The sequence below is a fragment of the Triticum dicoccoides genome, chromosome 2A, assembly GCF_002162155.2.
Source record: "Triticum dicoccoides isolate Atlit2015 ecotype Zavitan chromosome 2A, WEW_v2.0, whole genome shotgun sequence".
Classification (NCBI taxonomy): domain Eukaryota; kingdom Viridiplantae; phylum Streptophyta; class Magnoliopsida; order Poales; family Poaceae; genus Triticum; species Triticum dicoccoides.
The window spans coordinates 164,343,639-164,360,593 of NC_041382.1; the positions used below are offsets into that span (position 1 = coordinate 164,343,639).

General features: G+C 47.8%; 1 protein-coding gene across 1 annotated transcript; it reads left to right on the forward strand.

Annotated features, from left to right (window-relative positions):
• Positions 1-525: 525 nt before the first annotated feature.
• LOC119357759 (extensin-like) lies at positions 526-15,806 on the forward strand. The gene is made up of 4 exons (XM_037624600.1): positions 526-952; positions 1,601-2,037; positions 14,495-15,179; positions 15,264-15,806. The coding sequence occupies exons 1-4, from the start codon at positions 526-528 to the stop codon at positions 15,653-15,655; spliced, it is 1,941 nt and encodes a 646-aa protein (XP_037480497.1). The 3' UTR covers positions 15,656-15,806.
• The last annotated feature ends 1,149 nt before the right edge of the window (positions 15,807-16,955 follow it).

Genomic DNA, 16,955 nt, shown 5'->3' on the forward strand with positions numbered 1-16,955 from the left:
AAAGCTTTATTTTACTCTAGACTCTAAGCGCATGTCCAGCTGCGCCCCCAACAGACCCCCTCAAAGCCGTTTTTTAGCGCCGGCATTGAAAAATCGACCCAGTCACGTCTTCAAGAACCTGTTTTTTGCCGGATTGAACCGAAATTGACGCTGGCGCACCCAACCCAAACCCGGCGCGCTGCGGGGCGCCGGCGCGAATGTTTTGGCGCGAAAGAGTGGCGGGACCGGCGCGTCAGCGAGACGAAGGCTGGTCGTCCTCATCGTCTCGGTTTTCCCGCGAGGAATCAATGCCAAGGCTGCCGCCGGTCAGCCTGCCATTGATTCACGGGCGGCGAAGTGCGGCGACGCCGCCCCGCCTTCCGCCATGCTTTCGCACGTGGCCGCCCCTGAGCCGCTATAAAAGGCACCCCTGGCCGCGCCGGTGAGGCACCCATCCATCGGCATCGGCAGTCCTCCCCCTCCTCATCGCCGCACTTCCTTCCCTCTCTCGGCCGTTCGAGCCCCTCTCTTTCCTCCCCGGCAACCATGAGCGCGAGGTACCCCGGAAACGCGGCAGCGGCCAACGGTTTCGGCCGCCGCTCGCTGCATGAGTGGGAGGCCTACCTCCTCCACGAGACCAACTACCCCGCGCCGCCCGACGTACGCGCTCCGTCGCGGTGGAGGCTCGGCGTCGGCGGGGTCCCTGTCCCTCCTCTGCCGGTCCTCGAGACGCCCGCCTATTTCCACGCCGAGATCGAGCGTGCGCGGGCGTCCCTGGCGGTCGCGGAGCGGGCGCTCCCGGATTACGCCACCGGCAACCACGCGGTGTGGGCGGCGTACTTCAAACGCCGGCAGGAGGAGCGGCTCACCTCCACCAACAACGCGCCGACGCCGCGCGTCCGCAATAACAGCGAGGGCCGCCGCCTGTGGTGGGGCGTCCCGGGCCGCACGCTCAGCGGCGTCCTCGCGCACTGTGACGCCCGGATAATTAGACTACAGTAAACTTTTATTAATGATGCCACGTCATCTTGATTACTGTTGCTAATCTTGCGTTAGTTCGAAATTGGTTCAAATTCAAAATCACAATCAAGCAAACAATACAGGTTTTCAAATATAAAATCTAAAATGTTCGGAGTGGGCCAAATAGTGCATAAGAAAATTATGGTGAAGAATTCACACTTTTATAAAGTAGTTAAATGCATTAAAATAAATAAAACAGTGGCAAAACTATTATTTAAATGCTCTTAAATTAATAAACAAATACAAACTACTTTGATTAATGTGCCAAGTTATTTGTGGAAGTGGAATGTTTAGTAACGCTAATTTAGAGAATCTTATTGTGTTTTGTTTAAACTAGAGCAATTAAGGATTAAAAAAGAAAAAGAAAACAAAACAAAACAACAAAAATAAAAAGCAGGCAACCCGCCCCCACTGGGCCGTGGCCCAACTTGGTCGGACGGCCTCGGCCCACCAGGCCACCACCCTGGTCGGCCCACTTCTCCCTCTCCCTTATCCCCCCCAAGCACCGAATATATCTAGACGAATCGTCCCACTCCCCCACGTCTTCCTCTCGCTCCCCTCCTCTCAGTTGGATCGGGTTCGAGCCCGATTTCGTCCTCAGCGCCACCACCCCGGTGCCCCCGCCGCCGCCCTTCCGCCGGTGCCACCTCGCCAGAAGCATTGGCCTCCTCCCGAAGCCCCCCCCCTCACCGCGACGCCTTGGACGCCACTGCCTCGCCCCGATCTGGTGCCGCGCCTCCCCGAACGCCGCCACCTCACAGCGCCGTCGCCGTCCCCGCCATCGACCACCGCCGTCCCGAGCTCTGGTGCCTCCCCGAGCTCACTTTAGCACCTCTACAGGGCCTCGTGAGCACGCTCCCCTCTCCCGCCTTCCCGCTCCTCTCCCTTGGCCTGCGCGCCCCGCGTCGCCATTGCCTGCTCGCAGCACACGGCCTCCCGAATGAGCGCGTGGTTGTGCCCTGCCTGGCACGCCCAGCGCCCGACCACCGCGCCCCACAGCTTCGTCTGGCCAGCCTCGCCTCGCTGTGTCGCCCTCCCGTGCGCGCCCACGACGCCGCACGCACTCACGCGCGACCCTGTCCGCTGTGGCCTCACCCCGCTTCCCGCTCTGCTCCTGCCTTCCCCACCGCCGTCACTGGCCGCCCCTGGCCTCGCCTCCGGTCGGCTTTCCTCGTGATACGTCTCCAACGTATCTATAATTTTTAATTGCTTCATGCTATGTTATCTACTGTTTTAGGCAATATTGGGCTTTATTATCCACTTTTATATTATTTTTGGGACTAACCTATTAACCGGAGGCCCAGCCCAGAATTGTTGTTTTTTTGCCTATTTCAGTGTTTCGAAGAAAAGGAATATCAAACGGAGTCAAAACGGAACGGAATCAACTAGAGAAGTTATTTTGGAAGGAAAGCTACCGGAAAAGCTTGGAGTGCACGTCGGGAAAGAAGGGAGGTGCCCACGAGGGTGGGGGCGCGCCCCTTGCCTCGTGGCCCCCCTTCGGTCCACCGACGTGCTTCTTTCACCCATATATACCTATGTATCCTAAAACTTCCAGAACGCACAATAGATCGGGAGTTCCGCTGCCAGAAGCCTCTGTAGCCACCAAAAGCCAATCTAGACCCGTTCCGGCACCCTGCCGGAGGGGGCAATCCTTCTCCGGTGGCCATCTTCATCATCCCGGTGCTCTCCATGACGAGGAGGGAGTAGTTCTCCCTCGGGGCTGAGGGTATGTACCAGTAACTATGTGTTTGATCTCTCTCTCTCTCTCTCGTGTTCTTGAGGTGATACGATCTTGATGTATCGCGAGCTTTGCTATTATAGTTGGATCCTATGATGTTTCTTCCCCCCTCTACTCTCTTGTAATGGATTGAGTTTCCCCTTTGAAGTTATCTTATCGGATTGAGTTTTTAAAGATTTGAGAACACTTGATGTATGTCTTGTCGTGCGTATCTGTGGTGACAATGGGATACCACGTGATTCACTTGATGTATGTTTTGGTGATCAACTTGCGGGTTCCACCCATGAACCTAAGCATAGGGGTTGGCACACGTTTTCGTCGTGATTCTCCGATAGAAACTTTGGGGCACTCTTTGAGGTCCTATGTGTTGGTTGAATAGATGAATTTGAGATTGTGTGATGCATATCGTATAATCATACCCACGGATACTTGAGGTGACATTGGAGTATCTAGGTGACATTAGGGTTTTGGTTGATTTGTATCTTAAGGTGTTATTCTAGTACGAACTCTAGGGCTGTTTGTGACACTTATAGGAATAGCCCAACGGATTGATTGGAAAGAATAACTTTGAGGTGGTTTCGTACCCTACCATAATCTCTTCGTTTGTTCTCCGCTATTAGTGACTTTGGAGTGACTCTTTGTTGCATGTTGAGGGATAGTTATGTGATCCAGATATGTTAGTATTGTTGAGGGAACTTGCACTAGCAAAAGTATGAACCCTAGGCCTTGTTTCAACACATTGCAATACCGTTTACACTCACTTTTATCATTCGTTATCTTGCTGTTTTTATATTTCCAGATTACAAAAACTATTATCTACCATCCATATACCACTTGTATCACCATCTCTTCGTTGAACTAGTGCACATATACAATTTACCATTCTATTGGGTGTGTTGGGGACACAAGAGACTCTTTGTTATTTGGTTGCAAGGTTGCTTGAGAGAGAGACCATCTTCATCCTACGCCTCCTATGAATTGATAAACCTAGGTCATACACTTGAGGGAAATTTGCTATTGTCCTACAAACCTCTGCACTTGGAGGCCCAACAATGTCTATAAGAAGAAGGTTGTGTAGTAGACATCACCTCGTCATATCATTTCGCCTTGAACAACAAGCTTGATTTCGAGTTTGTGTCGTACCCTTGGTTCCAATAACTTTTCGCTTCATCATTCCTGTGACTTGATGTCATCACCGGTCGGTTACATCTTCATGAAATCTCTCGACAATTGTGTCGTGATGATCATCAACATTCTGAGATCTTCTAGGATGTCAATTGAATTCAGGATGAGAAATACCATCCTTGCCCTTGATGATTTGTATTACCATCGACCATTTTATTGCCTTCCCACCAACACAAACTTGTTCGTGTTTGGTGTTATACCTTGAGTTCCTTGCTATCCAGCCTTAGTTCTTCAGTATCGTGGAGTATTACCATTTTTTTGTCAGGAATGTCATGAGATTGCTCCACCTCTTAAGAATTCTTGGTAAAGTGATACTTCTCGCCATCACCATTCTTTCTTGGTCCCTGTGTTGTTTCTAACCGGAATACCAACAATTGAACTATGATGTGTGAATTCAAATTTTTTAGCAACCCTATTGTTTGAAGTGAATGGTCAGTAGCTTCATTCTAAGTCTTTTGGTTATTGAATCGCCATTCTAACATTGATCATGCTACCTGAGCCCATATTTTGGGTGCACCTTTCAACTAATGTTTAATTGTGTATGTTTTCCTCGAGCATACCTCATTATATCATTTGATCCGACAAATGCTATCTCCTTGTTCACATAATTGTGGAAATCCATCTTTTGGAAATCTCAATGAATTGTCGTTGAGTTCATCAGCCACCTCCTCATCCTATCATTGGTTTAATGATGAACTCTTGTTTCGGAACTTGCTTCCATAGTTCAATTCCCGAGAATCTTATAATGTCATCTCGTCAATTTGTATTGCACCTTTCTTCTCAGGCATCCTGAGTCTGAGTTATCCTGACACCAGTCATATCTGAATCTTAGTCAGATATGATGGTTGGAACATATTTCCAAGAGTTATAACATTGGTCTTTATATGACCCGGTAAGGTGATGTCATGCCTAGCACACCTGGCCGGAGGCCCTATTGTTATAGTTTCCTTGTTAGCAAGGTTATCCATTCTTCCATAAGTAAATTGTAAGACTTATTCTATGAGTTGTCCCTGATGGATCCCTTGTGTATCCAAAGTCTGACCTTTGCTTGCAGACCATGTCAATGCTATCCCGAGGCATGTCTATGGTAATCCGCTTTTCAACAAGAATATTCGAAGTCCAATGCTAAATGTTTCTCGCTCAATTATCCAAACACCATTGTATGGGTAATGCCATGGAATTTCTCTCCCCTACCTAAAGAGTTTTCTACATTATATCCTGTCATGGATATCGTGCTCTGCTTGTCCTTGGGAAGGATATACCCTTGAAATATGTGTTTAAACACATTTTCCTTTCCATTGTCCTGTTTAATCTGATAATCATATTTTTCTCTCCATTGTTTGGTTTAACCTTTCTAGTGATCTATATGATCTAAGCAGTAATATTCTTCTGCCTATGTAAACACCTTGGTGTACAACCGTGTCAGTAAGACCCTATTGCTTTTGTTGATAGCATTCCAGTAACCACCGATGGACGAGAACTTTGCCTATTGGTCCGCCTCGTTCAATGAGCAGGAAAATGGTTCTCTTCGTCCCTCGCCCTTGGTACCAATGGTTGTTGCCGACATAATCGATAGTCTATCCTCTGACATGCCTTGCTTACATGATCATGCAAGACGTCACCCCCTTCCTACTTTTAACCCACATGGCGGGCCCATAACCCACAGTTCCACAGGATCGAAACCTGACTCTCCTGTACACCTTGTTGTCAAAGTTATTCCTCACGTTTGACTTCGTATGTAATTCACGGGCCACCTTCCTAGTGATCTATTCTAGTACCAGACGCAATACTTAATCCCATTGCCCTGATCCCCTTTCACCCCTCCGCGTTTCAGGCAATGAATGATTGCCTACCCGCTTGAAGCTTCTTATTACACCTTCTTACCTTGCTCTTGATGAATTTATTGAACTTTAACTCGACACTTGCCCTATGTCACGTTCACTGAGATGGCCCCACGTACCTATCATGTTTTGAGCTCCGTCCTTCCCGAGTCTTTCCCCCTTACTCCACGCCTTAAATCTCGGGACGATATTTCTTGTAGTGGAGGAGAATTGTGATGCCCGGATAATTAGACTATAGTAAACTTCTACTAATGATGCCACGTCACCTCGATTACTGTTGCTAATCTTGCGTTAGTTCGAAACCGGTTCGAATTCAAAATCACAATCAAGCAAACAATAAAAGTTTTCAAATATAAAATCTAAAATGTTCGGAGTGAGCCAAATAGTGCATAAGGAAATTATGGTGGAGAATTCACACTTTTATAAAGTAGTTAAATGCACTAAAATAAATAAAACAATGGCAAAACTATTATTTAAATGCTCTTAAATTAATAAACAAATACAAACTACTTTGATTAATGTGCCAAGTTATTTGTGGAAGTGGAATATTTAGTAACGCTAATTTAGAGACTCTTATTGTGTTTTATTTAAACTAAAGCAATTAAGGATTAAAAACAGAAAAGGAAAACAAAACAAAACAAAACAACAAAAATAAAAAGCAGGCAACCCACCCCCCACTGGGTCGTGGCCCAACTTGGCCGGACGGCCTCGGCCCACCAGGCCACCACCCTGGCCGGCCCACTTCTCCCTCTTCCTTATCCCCCCACGCACCAAAAATATCTAGACGAATCGTCCCACTCCCTCACGTCTTCCTCTCGCTCCCCTCCTCTCAATTGGATCGGGTCCGAGCCCGATTTCGTCCTTGGCGCCACCTACCTAGTGCCCCCGCCGCCGCCCTTCCGCCGGTGCCACCTCGCCAGAAGCATTGGCCTCCTCCCAAAGCCCCCCCTCGCCGCGACACCTCGGACGCCACTACTGTTGGGGAACGTAGCAGAATTTTAAAATTTTCTACGCATCACCAAGATCAATCTATGGAGTCATCTAGCAATGAGGGAGAGGGGAGTGCATCTACATACCCTTGTAGATCGCGAGCGAACGCGTTCAAGAGAACGGGGTTGATGGAGTCATACTCGTCGTGATCCAAATCGCCGATGACCTAGCGCCGAACGGACGGCACCTCCGCGTTCAACACACGTACGGTTGGGAAGACGTCTCCTACAACTTGATCCATCAAGGGGGAAGGATAGGTTGATGGAGATCCAGCAGCACGACGGCGTGGTGGTGGAAGTAACGGCGATCTCGGCAGGGCTTCGCCAAGCACAACGAGAGGGAGAGGTGTCACGGGACGGAGAGGGAGGCGCCAGGGGCTAGGGTGCGGCTGCCCTCCCTTCCCCTCACTATATATAGGACCCCTAGGGGGCGCCGACCCTAGGATATGGGATCTCCAAGGGGGGCGGCGGCCAAGGGGGGTGGAGTGCCCCCCAAGCCAAGTGGGGCGCCCCCCACCCCTAGGGTTTCCAACCCTAGGCGCAGGGGGAGGCCCAAGGGGGGTGCACCAGCCCACCAGGGGCTGGTTCCCCTCCCACTTCAGCCCATGGGTCCCTCCGGGATAGGTGGCCCCACCCCGTGGACCCCCGGGACCCTTCTGGTGGTCCCGGTACAATACCGATTACCCCCGAAACTTTCCCGATGGCCGAAACTTGACTTCCTATATATAAATCTTCACCTCCGGACCATTCCGGAACTCGTCGTGACGTATGGAATCTCATATGGGACTCCGAACAACTTTCGGGTTACCGTATACTAATTTCTCAACAACCCTAGCGTCACTGAACCTTAAGTGTGTAGACCCTACGGGTTCGGGAGACACGCAGACATGACCGAGATGACTCTCCGCTCAATAACCAACAGCGGGATCTGGATACCCATGTTGGCTCCCACATGCTCCTCGATGATCTCATCAGATGAACCACGATGTCGAGGATTCAATCAATCCCGTATACAATCCCTTTGTCAATCGGTACGTTACTTTCCCGAGACTCGATCATCGGTATCCCAATACCTCGTTCAATCTCGTTACCGGCAAGTCACTTTACTCATACCGTAATGCATGATCCCGTGATCAACCACTTGGTCACATTGAGCTCATTATGATGATGCATTACCGAGTGGGCCCAGAGATACCTCTCCGTCATACGGAGTGACAAATCCCAGTCTCGATTCGTGCCAACCCAACAGACACTTTTGGAGATACCCGTAGTGCACCTTTATAGTCACCCAGTTACGTTGTGACGTTTGGCACACCCAAAGCACTCCTACGGTATCCGGGAGTTGCACAATCTCATGGTCTAAGGAAATGATACTTGACATTTGGAAAAGCTCTAGAAAACGAACTACACGATCTTTAAGCTATGCTTAGGATTGGGTCTTGTCCATCACATCATTCTCCTAATGATGTGATCCCGTTATCAATGACATCCAATGTCCATAGTCAGGAAACCATGACTATCTTTTGATCAACGAGCTTGTCAACTAGAGGCTCACTAGGGACGTGTTGTGGTCTATGTATTCACACATGTATTACGATTTCCGGATAACACAATTATAGCATGAACAGTAGACAATTATCATGAACAAGGAAATATAATAATAATCATTTTATTATTGCCTCTAGGGCATATTTCCAACAGTCTCCCACTTGCACTAGAGTCAATAATCTAATTACATCATGATGAATCGAACACCCATACAGTTCTGGTGTTGATCATGTTTTGCTCTAGGGAGAGGTTTAGTCAATGGATCTGCCACATTCAGGTCCGTATGTACTTTACAAATATCTATGTCTCCATTTTGAACACTTTCACGAATGGAGTTGAAGCGGTGCTTGATATGCCTGGTCTTCCTGTGAAACCTGGGCTCCTTGGAAAGGGCAATAGCTCCAGTGTTGTCACAGAAGAGAGTCATCGGGCCCGACGCATTGGGAATGACTCCTAGGTCGGTAATGAACTCCTTCACCCAGATTGCTTCTTGTGCTGCCTCCGAGGCTGCCATGTACTCCGCTTCACATGTAGATCCCGCCACAACGCTTTGGTTGCAACTGCACCAGCTTACTGCCCCACCATTCAAAATATACACGTATCCGGTTTGTGACTTAGAGTCATCCAGATCTGTGTCGAAGCTAGCATCGACGTAACCCTTTATGACGAGCTCTTCGTCACCTCCATAAACGAGAAACATATCCTTAGTCCTCTTCAGGTACTTCAGGATATTCTAACCGCTGTCTAGTGTTCCATGCCGGGATTACTTTGGTACCTTCCTACCAAACTTACGACAAGGTTTACATGAGGTCTGGTACACAACATAGCATACATGATAGACCCTATGGCCGAGGCATATGGGACGACACTCATCTTTTCTCTATCTTCTGCCGTGGTCGGGCATTGAGCCGTGCTCCATCTCGTACCTTGCAATACGGGCAAGAACCCCTTCTTTGACTGATCCATATTGAACTTCTTCAATATCTTGTCAAGGTACGTATTCTGCGAAAGACCAATGAGGCATCTCGATCTATCTCTATGGATCTTGATGCCTAATATGTGAGCAGCTTCTCCAAGATCCTTCATTGAAAAACACTTGTTCAAGTAGGCCTTTATGCTTTCCAAGAATTCTATATCATTTCCCATCAACAGTATGCCATCCACATACAATATGAGAAATGCTACAGAGCTCCCACTCACTTTCTTGTAAATGCAGGCTTCTCCATAAGTCTGCGTAAACCCAAACACTTTGATCATCTCATCAAAATGAATGTTCCAACTCTGAGATGCTTGCACCAGCCCATAGATCGAGCATTGGAGCTTGCACACCTTGTTAGCATTCTTAGGATCAACAAAACCTTCCAGCTGCATCATATACAATTCTTCCTTAAGGAAACCATTAAGGAATGCCGTTTTGACGTCCATTTGCCATATCTCATAATCATAGAATGCAGCAATTTCTAACATGATTCGGACGGACTTCAGCTTCACTATGGGTGAGAAAGTCTCATCGTAGCCAACCCCTTGAACTTGTCGATAACCCTTAGCGACAAGTCGAGCTTTATAGATGGTCACATTACCATCCGCGTCTGTCTTCTTCTTATAGATCCATTTATTTTGTATGGATCGCCGATCATCGGGCAAGTCAGTCAAAGTCCATACTTCGTTTTCATTCATGGATCCTATCTCGGATTTCATGGCTTCCAGCCATTTGTCGGAATCTAGGACCGCCATCACTTCTTCATAGTTCGAAGGTTCACTATTGTCTAACAACATGATTTCCAAGACAGGTTTGTCGTACCACTCTGGTGCGGAACGTGTCCTTGTGGACCTACAAAGTTCAGTAGCAACTTGATCTGAAGTTTCATGATCATCATCATTAACTTCCTCTCTAGTCGGTGCAGGCACCTCAGGAACATTTTCTTGAGTTGCACCACTTTCCGGTTCAAGAGGTAATACTTCATCAAGTTCTACTTTCCTCCCACTTATTTCTTTTGAGAGAAACTCTTTCTCTAGAAAGTATCCATTCTTGGCAACAAAGATCTTGCCTTCGGATCTAAGGTAGAAGGTATACCCAATAGTTTCTTTAGGGTATACTATGAAGACGCATTTTTCCGATTTGGGTTCGAGCTTTTCAGGTTGAAGTTTCTTGACATAATCATCGCATCCCCAAACTTTTAGAAACGACAGCTTAGGTTTCTTCCCAAACCATAATTCATATGGTGTCGTCTCAACGGATTTCGAGGAGCCCTATTTAAAGTGAATGCGGCAGTCTCTAAAGCATAGCCCCAAAATGACAGCGGTAGATCGGTAAGAGACATCATAGATCGCACCATATCCAATAGAGTGCGATTACGACGTTCGGACACACCATTACGCTGAGGTGTTCCAGGCGGCGTGAGTTGTGAAACTATTCCACATTTCCTTAAGTGCGTGCCAAATTCGTGACTCAAGTATTCTCCCCCACGATCTGATCGCAAGAACTTGATTTTCCTGTCACGTTGATTCTCAACTTCACTTTGAAATTCCTTGAACTTTTCAAAGGTCTCAGACTTGTGTTTCACTAAGTAGACATACCCATATCTACTCAAGTCATCAGTGAGAGTGAGAACATAATGATAGCCACCGCGAGCCTCAACGCTCATTGGACCGCACACATCAGTATGTATGATTTCCAATAAGTTGGTTGCTCGCTCCATTGTTCCTGAGAACGGAGTCTTGGTCATTTTACCCATGAGGCATGGTTCGCACGTGTCAAATGATTCGTAATCAAGAGACTCCAAAAGTCCATCCGCATGGAGCTTCTTCATGCGTTTGACACCTATGTGACCAAGGCGGCAGTGCCACAAGTATGTTGGACTATCATTATCAACCTTACATCTTTTGGTATTCACACTATGAATATGTGTAGCATTACGCTCGAGATTCATTAAGAATAAACCATTCACCAGCGGGGCATGACCATGAAACATATCTCTCATATAAATAGAACAACCATTATTCTTGGATTTAAATGAGTAGCCATCTCGAATTAAATGAGATCCTGATACAATGTTCATGCTCAAAGCTGGTACTAAATAACAATTATTGAGGTTTAAAACTAATCCCGTAGGTAAATGTAGAGGCAGCATGCCGACGGCGATCACATCGACCTTGGAACCATTCCCGACGCGCATCGTCACCTCGTCCTTCGCCAGTCTCCGCTTATTCCGCATCTCCTGCTTTGAGTTACAAATGTGAGCAACCGCATCGGTATCAAATACCCAGGAGCTACTACGAGTACTGGTAAGGTACACATCAATTACATGTATATCACATATACCTTTAGTGTTGCCGGCCTTCTTGTCCGCTAAGTATTTCGGGCAGTTCTGCTTCCAGTGACCACTTCCCTTGCAATAAAAACACTCAGTCTCAGGCTTGGGTCCATTCTTTGACTTCTTCCCGGCAGCTTGCTTACCGGGCGCGGCAACTCCCTTGCCGTCCTTCTTGAAGTTCTTTTTACCCTTGCCTTTCTTGAACTTAGTGGTTTTATTCACCATCAACACTTGATGTTCCTTTTTGATTTCCACCTCCGCTGATTTCAGCATTGAATATACCTTAGGAATGGTCTTGTCCATCCCCTGCATATTGAAGTTCATCACAAAGCTCTTGTAGCTCGGTGGAAGCGACTGAAGGATTCTATCAATGACCGTGTCATCCGGGAGATTAACTCCCAGCTGAGTCAAGCGGTTATGCAACCCAGACATTTTGAGTATGTGCTCACTGACAGAACTATTTTCCTCCAGCTTACAACTGAAGAACTTGTCGGAGGCTTCATATCCCTCGACCCCGGCATGAGCTTGGAAAACCATTTTCAGCTCTTCGAACATCTCATATGCTCCGTGTTGCTCAAAACGCTTTTGGGGCCCCGGTTTTAAGCTGTAAAGCATGCCGCACTGAACGAGGGAGTAATCATCAGCACGTGAGTGCCAAGCGTTCATAACGTCTTGGATCTCTGGGATGGGTGCGTCACCTAGCGGTGCTTCTAGGACATGATCTTTCTTGGCAGCTATGAGGATGATCCTCAGGTTCCGGACCCAGTCTGTATAGTTGCTGCCATCATCTTTCAGCTTGGTTTTCTCTAGGAACGCGTTGAAGTTGAGGACAACGTGGGCCATTTGATCTACAAGACATATTGTAAAGATTTTAGACTAAGTTCATGATAATTAAGTTCATCTAATCAAATTATTCAATAAACTCCCACTCAGATAGACATCCCTCTAGTCATCTAAGTGAAACATGATCCGAGTCAACTAGGCCATGTCCGATCATCACGTGAGACGGACTAGTCAACATCGGTGAGCATCTTCATGTTGATCGTATCTTCTATATGACTCATGCTCGACCTTTTGGTCTTCTGTGTTCCGAGGCCATGTCTGTACATGCTAGGCTCGCCAAGTCAACCTAAGTGTATTGCGTGTGTAAATTTGCCTTACACCCGTTGTATTCGGACGTTAGAATCTATCACACCCGATCATCACGTGGTGCTTCGAAACAATGAACCTTCGCAACGGTGCACAGTTAGGGGAAACACTTTCTTGAAATTATTACGAGGGATTATCTTATTTAAGCTACCGTCGTTCTAAGCAAATAAGATGTAAAACATGATAAACATCACATGCAATCAAATAGTGACATGATATGGCCAATATCATTTGCTCCTTTTGATCTCCATCTTCGGGGCTCCATGATCATCGTTGTCACCGGCATGACACCATGATCTCCATCATCATGATCTCCATCATCGTGTCTTCTTGAAGTTGTCTCGTCATCTATTACTTCTACTACTATGGCTAACGCTTTAGCAATAAAGTAAAGTAATTACATGACGTTTATGTTGACACGCAGGTCATAAATAAATTAAGACAACTCCTATGGCTCCTGCCGGTTGTCATACTCATCGACATGCAAGTTGTGATTCCTATTACAAGAACATGATCAATCTCATACAACACATATATCATTCATCACATCCTTTTGGCCATATCACATCACATGGCACATGCTGCAAAAACAACTTAGACGTCCTCTAATTGTTGTTGCAAGTTTTTACGTGGCTGCTATAGGTTTCTAGCAAGAACGTTTCTTACCTACGCCAAAACCACAACGTGATATGCCAATTTCTATTTACCCTTCATAAGGACCCTTTTCATCGAATCTGATCCGACTAAAGTGGGAGAGACAGACACCCGCTAGCCACCTTATGCAACTAGTGCATGTCAGTCGGTGGAACCAGTCTCACGTAAGCGTATGTGTAAGGTCGGTCCGGGCCACTTCATCCCACGATGCCGCCGAATCAAGATAAGACTAGTAACGGCAAGTAAATTGACAATATCGACACCCACAACTGCTTTGTGTTCTACTCGTGCATAGAAACTACGCATAGACCTAGCTCATGATGTGTGACGCCCCGAGACCGTTGCGCCAGGTGTCTTCCAGTTATTTGTTGTTGTTGCCATGTCATTTGCCTGCGTGTTGCATTTCATCATGTCATCATGTGCATTGCATCATCATATTTTCAAAACTTGCATCCGTCCGGGTTCCCCCAGTTCCGTCCGGGTTCCCCCAGTTCCGTCCGTTGTCCGTTCTGAGCCCAACCACACTCGCACGCGCCCGCGGCATGTCCGATATATTATTTTATAAGTGGCCGGAAAATGTTCTCGGAATGGGTTGAAAGTTGGCGTGCGGTCTTATTTTAGTGTAGGAAGACCGCCAGTCAAATTTCATCGCGTTCAGAGTCCGTTTGATAGCCCAACCATTAACTATAGCGACAATATAGTCGGTCAAAACGTCGGACGTTTTCGGTCTTCGGAAACAGTCGCCGGGTCTCTCTCTTCTCTTCTCTCAACCCAAGGCTTTCTGCATGGCCCACTACCTGCAGCCAGGTCCAACCTAACCTCTCTCGTCACACCGCGTCCCTCCTCGCACGCGCGTCCGAATGTTGTCCCGGACCCGACCCGGGCAGTCATCACCGTTGGGTCCGGATCATCCCCAAACATCTACAAAACATCACCGTTTCTTTATTTGGACTTCCTAGTCTATTTTTCTCGACCGCTCGATTTTAATTGGAGGGACGGATTAGCCCCTAAACTCCCCCTCTTTCCTTATATATATATCCTCCCTAGTATAAATCTAGACCAAACCCTAAAATCTAGGAGTCTTGTCCCTGCCGTCGCCACACTCAAATCCCCATCGGGATCTCACCCGAGCCAACCACCCACACCCCAGATCCCCTCCTCTCGATCCAGAGCATCAGCGGCAATCCCGAGCGCCAAGCCCCTCCAGGATGGATCGGGAGCAGTGCTGCCTTTTGCTCGTCGCCGGTGGCCTCAACCACCAGGACACCACTGCCAGAGCACCAGCAGGACCGCCGCGTCCCTCCCCTGTTCCCTGCTCGTCCTTCTCTTTCCCCTGCCTCTCCCTCATGTTTTCTCTCACTCACAGGAACGCCATGGTCGGCCCTCGCCCTCGAGCTCCAACGGGATCCATGCCCCTGGATCCCCTGCTTCGACCACCTCCTGGAGCCCGACCATGCGCGCCCTCAAGCCCCTGCCACGGGCACCCACGCAGGCAGCCGCAGTTCCCGCATCTCCGGCGAGTCGGCGACCACAAGAGACATCCATGGCCGCCCCTTGGTGCTTCGCATCGCGCCCGACCATCATCCCCAATGCCGGCGAGTTCCTGTTGCATCATCGTCGCCCGTACGGGACCTCGTCTGCCTCCCCTGCCTCACGCCTCGTCGCCGGGAGTTCTCGCCAAGTCCGACTTCCATCGGCCACAGTCCAGCCACTCCCAGTCCACATGGCCCCCGTCCGCACCATCCCAAGCCGGACCTCGCCGGTGAGACCCCGCCGTCGCACGTCCCCGTCTCTCCCTCTTTTGCCTGCTCTGACCTCCCCTGCTCTCCCCTTCCCTGTCGAACAGAAAGCAGCAGCATCGCCTCCCTGACCTTCGGACTGGCTGGATCCGCCGCGCCCACGTGGACCTTGCCCTTGCCCGGACCCGCCGCCTGCAGGCCTCTTCTCGACCGGGTCCGCTGCTACCGCTGTTTCCCCGTCGAACGAGCAAGCACGAACCCCAGCGCCAAGTCCACCGCGATTCCCTGCGTGTTGACCACGCCCCTGCATCGTCCCCTGTGCCTGGGCCATGAGGGCGCCATGGCCCAGCAACATCTTCTCATCACCAGAACCGGCCCAGCCGCTTCTCCACTTTCGGCCCAATGGCCCGATGTGAGCATAGCCCGGTCCCTCCGGTATTTTGTGCATGTGCGTCTGATAGCTATGTTGCGCCTATTGCCTTACTGGGCCTCTCCTTAGATTCAGCATGGTATATTTTTTCCTGTTCTGCGAATTTGTCTTTTTATCCAGTGAGCTGCAGTTTTGCAGATTAGTCCCTCTAGATCATGCATTTAATATCTCCACAACCGTGCATCGGATTAAAACAAATTATATATGAAAGTTGGTTAGAATTTTGTGTAGAACAATAATATCAAACTTTCATCTATGTTTGAAATGTTTAAAATGCTGTTTGTTTAAATTTTCTTAAATAACTGGCTAAAATGCTTTATTTCATAACTAAATAACCGTAACTCCGATTTTAATAAACTTTATATGTATTTGGGGTAGAAAATGCCTAGTTTAACATGGTGGCTTTACTTTGCATGTTTAATGACTCTAAAATTATGTTTAGGGCAGAATAGTACCAAACCAATATATGCATATGGGGATATACCGGAATTGTTGTTCGTTGCTTCTGGCCTCATTTAAACTTGACTAGATAGGTAGTTTTACTTTGCTTCACCTCTTGCCATGTTAACAACATTTAATCTTGTTGGGTACATAAACGAGAGAGAACTAAATAAGTCATGTGGTGTTTTCTTCAATATGCAACTCCGTTGCATAATGTGCTCCACTTAATTTGTAGGATTGTTTGTGCACTTTGCCATGCCATGCCTCATTAAACCGGACATGCATCATACTTGTTTGTGCATCGTGCCATGCTTATGTGGTGGTTGTTTACTATGTTGTTTGCTTTCTTTCCGGTGTACTTCTTCTCGGTAATCCGGTAACGTCGCATTTGTGAGGATTCATTCGTCTACGTGCGTTTGTCTTCCTCATGGACTCGTTCTTCTTCCTTGCGGGATCTCGGGCAAGATGACCATACCCTCGAAATCACTTCTATCTTTGCTTGCTAGATGCTCGCTCTTTTGCTATGCCTATGCTACGATACCTACCACTTACTTATCATGCCTCCTATATTGTTGAACCAAGCCTCTAACCCACCTTGTCCTAGCAAACCGTTGTTTGGCTATGTTACCGCTTTGCTCAGCCCCTCTTATAGTGTTGTTAGTTGTAGGTGAAGATTGGAGTTTGTACCATGTTTGGAACATGGATATTTTGTTGGGATATCACAATATCTCTTATTTAATTAATGCATCTATATACTTGGTAAAGGGTGGAAGGCTCGGCCTTATGCCTGGTGTTTTGTTCCACTCTTGCCGCCCTAGTTTCCGTCATATCGGTGTTATGTTCCCGGATTTTGCGTTCCTTATGCGGTTGGGTTATAATGGGAACCCCTTGACAGTTCGCCTTGAGTAAAACTCCTCCAGCAATGCCC

Excerpts from the sequence above, each read along its gene's own strand:
- LOC119357759 (XM_037624600.1), top strand. The coding sequence starts at position 526 with ATGAGCGCGAGGTACCCCGGAAACGCGGCAGCGGCCAACGGTTTCGGC. Across the intron at positions 953-1,600 it reads CAGCGGCGTCCTCGCGCACT|CGCCACCACCCCGGTGCCCC; the intron begins GTGACGCCCGGA and ends TTTCGTCCTCAG. Across the intron at positions 2,038-14,494 it reads CCTCGCTGTGTCGCCCTCCC|GAGTCTTGTCCCTGCCGTCG; the intron begins GTGCGCGCCCAC and ends CCTAAAATCTAG.